We start from the raw sequence: 8,161 nt of genomic DNA on the forward strand, positions 1-8,161 counted from the left end.
ATGAAGACACACAAAATACGGATTAGATATTATAGCATTTATTTATTTTCCTTCCAGGGTCAGATGAAGTCTGTTATCATTTCATGTCCGACAGAGGATGTCGCTATGGCAACAGCTGCATGTACTATCATCCGCAGAAAAATGGACCTTCACAGGCACAAGAATAAAAAACAATTGCAATGCTTCCATTGGTAATGTGGAGAAACCTGAAAGGTCTCTCTCCACGCTGGTAGCACACTCTACTAACATTAGTGGAACACCCTGCAACGGGATCTCAAGATTAAGACTGCCATGAATGGGTGATATACTGAAAAGATCACCATAGAAACTATTTTTTACCCTCTTTTTCTAATGTTTTCACCTCAAAAGACTGTAATTATTGATAATTAAATTATTTTGATATCAAGCGAGGTGGATGTACAATCAAAAGAAGTTGCAACTTTTTGCAATTATTTATTTGGGATCTTCTGTTTTTCTACTGTACATAAAGAGTCAATATATTTGTAATAAAACTGAGGAACAAAAGATACTGGAATTATTATTTGCTTCAGTATTTACCAAATATGATATAAACAATGCTTGTGATGATGACCTTGTCAGATGACAAGTTTTGTGAGCATGTATAATTTATTACTAAAGCTTCATCCAATTTTACATGTTTTATATTCATGTAGTTGCAAGGAACTGAGAGTTCAAATTTAAGTGTGTGTATGATACTAAGTTTACTGCAAGATATTTGGACTACTTATCTCTATGATGAATTGCAGTGTTCATAGGAATACTACCCATCTTCCCAAACATTATTTCATTAATTTGGGAATACTTTCACAAGTTGACTAATTAGGGAACTGTTGTAGTTTCAGCACGTGTGATCAGATTTAATTTAATCAGATTTTCGTTTTATACAAGTGAGAAAAACAAATCGTGTGAATGAGTGAGACAATATATAAAGGTGGAATGTTTACTACAATATTTATCATACTTCAGGCTTGGATGTATGATTGCTACTGTGCATGTCTGCAACAGAGATGTTTACCATGTGTAGGAAGATTATGTTGAGTGAAGATAATAGAAAAGAATGAATGTGTTTGGATGTGTGTAACAAATAGGCAAGAACATAGTGATAGTAAGCATGGATGGGACCGTGTTTGTGATGAGATTCTGGAAACCTGTGATATCCAGAACAGCCAAGGTCGGTGCAAACATGACTGGAACTATTATTAATGGTGTGAGTCCGGAAACATTGTATTCAAAATGGGTGTGAACATGTCTGGGACCAGGATTGTTGGTGTGAGTCTGGAAACATTTTATATCTAGAAAAGCCATGGTGAGTGTGAACATTATTGGCACCAGAATAATGTGGTTTGGAATATGAAAATATGGTATCCAGAATGGGGTGTGGCAATATCAAGACCAGTGTTGCTGGTGAGAGTTTGGAAACTGGTGTCGCGAATGGCTTAAACATTACTAAGTCTGGAAACGGTTGGTATTTGGGAGAGAATCTGGAAATATGTGGTATCCAGAATGGATGTGAACATAGCTGGTGCGTATTTGGGAGAGAGTCTGAAAATGTGTGGTATCCAGAATGGATGTGAACACAGCTGGTTGGTATTTGAGAGAGAGTCTGGAAATGTATGGTATCCAGAATGGATGTGACAGAGTCTGGAAATGTGTGGTATCCAGAATGGATGTGCCCACAGCTGGTTGGTATTTGAGAGTAAGTCTGGAAATGTGTGGTATCCAGAATGGATGTGACAGAGTCTGGTTGGTATTTGGGAGAGAGTCTGGAAATGTGTGGTATTCAGAATGGATGTGAACATTCCTGGTTTGTATTTGGGACAGAGTCTGGAAATGTGTGGTATCTAGAATGGATGTGAACACAGCTGGTTGGTATTTGGGAGAGGGTCTGGAAATGTGTGTTATCTAGATTTGATGTGAACATGTGTGGTATCCAGAATGGACATGAATACAGCTGGTTGGTATTTGGGAGAGAGTTTGGAAATGTGTGGTATCCAGAACGGATGTGAACATAACTGGTTGGTATTTGGGAGTAAGACTGGAAATGTGTGTTATCCAGATTTGATGTGAACATTCCTGGTTGGTATTTAGGAGAGAGTCTGGAAATGTGTGGTATCCAGAATGGACATGAATACAGCTGGTTGGTATTTGGGGGAGAGTCTGTAAATGTGTGGTATCCAGAATGGATGTGAACTTAGCTGGTCTGTTTGGGTATGAGAGTCTGGGGATGCATATTATTCAGATTCTCCGGACCAGAATGAATGAGAATTTGGCTGTTACCAATACTGATGGTGGGATTCTGTCTGGAGACCTCTGGTGGTCTGAATAGTTGGACCAGAATGAATGAATAAGAACATAGCTGGGATAAACGTTTAGAAAATGTGGGGTGTTAAGAATGACCCAGTAATGGCAGTTGGAGTCTCAAGACATTGGTGGTCTGAATGGCTGAAACCAAGAAGGGTGAGAACATAGCAGTGTGGTATCCAGGATTGCCAGAAATGTTGTGCACATGGCTGAGACTTATTTATAGTGTGAGTCGTTGTGTAATATGGACATAGAGAGTAGAAGGAAACTGCAATTATGATGGTGAACTTGGCAGTGATTGGGCGCAGATTGGAGAATGGTGTGTGTAGATTTGACTGGTGGAATAAAAGACACTTGCAATTGTGTAATTGAGATGTGTATGGTGGCATGTCATGGGGGGGATATCGTGACCTAAATGGTGTGGAAATGCGTAAATGTTGATCGTTGCCTTTATTGTACAAATACATTTTAGACAACGGAGATGTACGTCTCGATTCTTTCTATGCATGCTTCCCAGTAGAAACAATTTCGATGAACGTACTGACTCACTTAAATTGATGTCTTTGTGGACACGAAACTATATTTGTAAATCGAGAAACCCACCAAACATGAACAACTGTGCAGTATCACTGGACCATGAAATACATTCATGTAATAAAGACGTTCCCGTGACTGTATTATTTTATATCAAAGTCGTTATTGCTCTTGTTAAAGAGCGGTGGTCGTCGCGCGGCGTCCTGTTCGGTATGGGACTCATAGCGACATACACAACGCGTGCAAAATATATTGTTTGCTTGCATGAAATTCGAACACCGCTGCGCGACGACCACCGCCCTTTTAAAAGCGATACGTCGTGCTGATAGGGGCATCATTGCGTGGTTTATGCATTTTTTTTTCCTGTGATCACATTTATTTTGTTAGTGGGATAGGTTAAGAGATTCTGTTGACCCTGTTATACTTGAATAAACTACGTCTTGTGGGGCGAATTAGCGTTTAGTATAAAACGATTGAAGGGCGGTAGTCGCCGCGCCGCGTCCTGTTCGATATGTGACGTACATAACGCGTGTAAAATACATTGTTTACATGAAATTCGAACACGCGCCGCGCGACGACAACCGCCCTTCAAGTCCGTGTCGGTTTTCATTCCTTTGACTAATTGTTCATGAAAGTACATTTCGCATTTTGCACTCTACGCACGTACATCGTCTGTTGATTTTAACTACCATTGCTATTATTATTGTAATTGATTGTCGGACAGTTTTTCAGACAACTCATTTAATTTGTTTGAGGTAACATTGAAATTCTGACCCATACGTTTACGTCGCTCTTTTGGACGATGAACAACGTCATTGCATAGCAACGTGACGTCTCGTTTGTATATTGGAAACATTTACAGTCTTGTACCACATTGGATGTTATTTTCATTCGTCTTTAGTCATTGTGAAATTGATGTAAGAGAACGCTTGAGTTGTAAATCAACAAATTTTAATACTTTACACAGGAAATAATGTTCTTTTGCTAAGAAAAAAATAAAATTTCTTCAAAAATAACTTATTGTGTATCCTATCAATCTTTGTCAATCACAAAGAGCAGTGATTTCATTTGCAGTACATTTACTAAAATTTACACGATACAGTGAAGGTTTCTTCGTGCTTGCTTCGATTTCGGAGATATGATAGACTAAACGTTGAGTGAGATATGAGACGTACATCAGGTGCAGCCAACGAGCAATAAATTGAAATAGTCAATTCTCTGGGACAAACTTTATTTAGTATGCTAATTAATATAAAGGAAAGAGAGAAAATTAAAAGCTGTTCATAAGCTACCCTCCACCTGAAAATTGTCTTTCCCTCCTGTTGTCAAAATTCATCTTTCCCCTGCCCTCATTAAAAAAAACACTTTTTGCCTACTCCCCTACCACCAACTTGTTTTTCTTGTTCTCCTGCCGATCAAATTTACCCCCCTCTTTCATTAAAAACATCGATTGATGGCGTAATTCATCGTGTCATTGGCTTCTACTCAGCAGATCAGTGGGTAACTCGAATTTTCAGTTATTGATAGCACACGGCTGCCCACATTTAGCAGATGTTATTTTCGTCAATGCGTGTTTTATTATACCCTGCCCTAAATGCTGTTTTGCCCACCCTGTGATATTTTTTTATGTAAGTACCCTACCCACTAAAAAAAGTTTCCCTGTCCTTGCATTTTTTTTAGAAATCTACCCTGCCCACTGGAGGAACTGATATTTCCCGCCCCTCGCAAAAGATATGATGTCAAAACGCAGACAAATTTCGGGTCGTCCAAATATCTGATAAAACGCAGAACAAATCTAAAAGTTATTGTTTGAAATCTTTTATGCATGTTATTGACATGTAATGCGACAGATTCACGCCGTGCATATGTATTAATAGTGGTATTTAAAGCACCACAATCGTCGCGCCGTGTTCGATATAGTTGACATGTGACGCACACAACTCGTGTAAAATACAGTATTTGCCGCCCGAGGACTGACGCGCTGTGTGGTGACCTTTGCACCTCACTGATTTCAAACATTGTATTTCGATTTCCATATACATGTATGAGCACCCAGACAAAATAAGGAGGTGCAATTGGCAATTAGAAAATCCAAAAGTAAAAATTGTGTTACTTAAAGCCGTTCCAAGTGCTCTAGAACTCTATTGAATATGTCACGTATATTAAACAATTTATGTTAAGTTGAGATTAAAAACATTTTGATTTTAAGAAAAATAAATGACACACTGCTAAATAATGCCCCTGACCCACTTCCAGGTGTCTGATGTAAATGAAATTTTGCATGTGTAATGATTTACATCTCTATGAGTTATGTTGCAAAAACAGCTCTGAACTAATTGTGGTTTCTGATTTACAGGTTTTTGAACTGAGTCAGGCGGGAAATTGAGTGTCGCGCAGTGACCCGGTTTCTGTATTTGAAAGGACGCACACCAAAGGAGACTTTTGATGAAATGAAAGAAATTTATGGTGATGATGCCCCATCATATGACTTTGTAAAACGCTGGCATCGTGAATTGTCGGAAGTCTGTGGAAACAGCTCCCAGACCTGGTCGTCCCTCTTCTGCCATTGATGAGGAATCTGTCCGTCAAGTTGAGGCAGCCATTTTGGAAGATCAACGCATTACTGTTTGCTAAATAGCCCAAGAGGTCAAGATTAGTACATGGTCTGTGAAAACTATCATTCATGACCATTTGCATATGCATAAGGTGTCTGCCAGATGGATTCCTAGGTTGCTCACACCTTTCCAGAAGCAAAAACGCGTCGAGTACTGAGGATGAATTTGGAGATGTGCCAAGAAGATGAGTCAAAAATTTTCAAAAGACTGATTACACAGGATGAAACTTGGGTCAATCACTATGATCCAGAGACCCAGTCAATGCAGTGGAAGAACTTGGACTCACCACCTCCAAAGAAGGCAAGGGTGCAGCCCTCCACTGGAAAGGTCATGCTCATAGTCTTCTGGGATCAGGACGGTAGTGTTGACAGACTTCCTGGCAAAGGGTACCACAATTACAGGAGCCTATTAAGCTTCACTTTTGATGAAATTAAGCGACGCTACCAAAATCAAGAGGCTGGGCAAGATCAGCAAACTTAAGGTATCCTCCTCCTGCAGAACAACGCTCCGGTCCACAACTCGCATGTCACCAGATGAAATCTATCCCCATCCCATTTACTCTCCTGACCTTGCATCCTCTGACTTTCATCTCTTCCCAGCCATGAAGTTGTTTCATTAAAAAGAAAGCGTTTTCCAAATGATGCAGCCTTGGTTTCTGAAGTTACGACGTGGTTGGAGACCAACCTCGAGTGTTCTACAAAAACGGTGTCCAGAGCTGCATCCAGTCAAACGATGGGAGAAATGCATAACTAAAAAAAGACTAATAACTGTGCCAAGTTTTATTAATCTCCTGCTATGGGGAATGGGTCAGGGGCATTACTTATTGAACGCCCCTCGTAATGTACATGCATTGAGAAATGTTTGCCTATAAAAAGTGATAGACTCTCCACTAGTTTCTTGTCCAGAGTCCGTTTATGAATCTTCCTATTGAACTAAACCTCATAACAAGCGCGTTTGTTTTTCAATCTATTTATTTAACTGGCTAGTACGTTAGTATTGGTAGTATCATTTTATCAAAGACCTTAAAATAGGTTATGAATAATAATATGAACATCTGGGAGGCTTGTCAATATATTTATTGATTTAATCTTTAATAGTTTGATATCATTTTAGTGTCCAGACTGTGGAAGATTGTGGATGTTTGTGGCGGTATACAAACACTACAAAATAGGACATCTTTCTCAGTATTGAATAACTACCATTTGAATAATAAAATAACACAATCGTGAAATGCTACATGTATACGTTCAACGTATCTAGATATGCAGTCCTTAATTAATACAACCCCCCCCCCCCTCGAAAATTGACAGTGTTTTTGGTCTTCGTGGTAGACTGAAAACAGTGCAACCAGGAAACTGTGTATTATATTGGTCATGGTGTTCTGCCAAAGTTTCGAATAGTGAAAATACGTCATAATTATAGATATAATCAGAGGTACATTACTTGGGGTTTGCAACTCGCATAGTACTGTATGGTGACATCATGTCAAGATCCCATTCAAGTCTCTTCTCGTAGATAGCGAGACTGAGGCTACGACCTTCTGACATGACGCATATCAATGTTCAAGGTTTGTAATGAAAAAAAATAAACTTTTCTTGTCACTATCATAGTGAAAAATGTAATACATCGAAAATGTACAGAAAATATAGTTCTTGTAATCCGTCATATCGTGGGCAGCTATTTTGATCCACCTGGACATCCCAGTATCCTCGTTACCTCGGGCATGCGCATTCGCATTTTTTCTGAGTTGGAACGTTTATGCGAGAGCGAGATTGTGACGGGATCTTGGTATCATGTCACCGTAGTTACAAACCCCAAGTAATGTACCTCTGATATAATTAATAAATTCATATAAATTCAGTTTATTTACCAAACCTCTAATATCCCATAATATGAATTTCAATTACTTCAGACCGTGGACGTTTTCCTATTTTATAGAAGCTCCCAGGTCATTGTTATTGCCTGACATGGTTTGCAGGTGAGTTCTATGGTCGATCATTGGGGATAGGGACCGTGAATGATTTTGGTTCATTTTGTCGCTTGAAAAGTGCAACGTGCGAAAACATGTAAAGGTTTTTTATCGACTTACAAGATTGTGCAATTACTACTGCGAACAAAACATGGCATATAAATCACAATTATACCTCACTTTTAAGTACGTAACTTGCAACACATCCGACACATTGTTATACATACAATATTGTCTCAAACTAAACTAGTGTCATTGAGGACGGTTTTTTAAAATAAAATGGTTCCATTCGGTTGTAAAAAGTCGTTTAAAAAATAAAGAGAATTGCATTTGTTTGGTGTCCGTGTCACCCCATGATACAAATTCCAAATGTGGCGTGAAACCTGTAGTACGTACATATTGCTTTACTGGCATTTTTAATCATATTCACAAGTTGTTCATGATGTCAAAGTGCATAGTATTCCATTCTATGGATATTACGTGCAAAACGTTTCTACTCCGATGGGGGCGCTACTGTGAGCTCATTATGTCAATTTGTCAAAGTTTCACAAATTGTGCAATGGTCAAAAGTTACATGATCACGTCATGGTACCATGGCAACAGCCGTGACAATATGGTCAAGAGCCAGTACTCATCTGCTGGAAATCCAGAACTTGAGACATTGTTTATTTTGTGTAAAAAGCCGAAATATCAGCAATCAATAATATTATCTATGAAGCAT

At 38.9% G+C, this 8,161-nt stretch overlaps 1 protein-coding gene across 3 annotated transcripts in view; it reads left to right on the top strand.

Moving 5' to 3' along the window:
- LOC100379012 (serine/threonine-protein phosphatase 1 regulatory subunit 10-like) overlaps window positions 1-3,872 on the top strand; it is a 55,008-nt gene extending 51,136 nt beyond the window's left edge. For all 3 annotated transcript variants that reach the window (XM_085492304.1, XM_085492305.1, XM_006815933.3), the window contains one exon: window positions 58-3,872. In XM_085492304.1, coding sequence (XP_085348430.1) covers window positions 58-167 — 110 coding nt within the window. In that variant the 3' untranslated portion in view covers window positions 168-3,872. The remainder of the gene's footprint in view (window positions 1-57) is intronic.
- The last annotated feature ends 4,289 nt before the right edge of the window (window positions 3,873-8,161 follow it).

Source organism: Saccoglossus kowalevskii, chromosome 17, assembly GCF_978046115.1.
Source record: "Saccoglossus kowalevskii chromosome 17, keSacKowa6.1, whole genome shotgun sequence".
Taxonomy (NCBI): domain Eukaryota; kingdom Metazoa; phylum Hemichordata; class Enteropneusta; family Harrimaniidae; genus Saccoglossus; species Saccoglossus kowalevskii.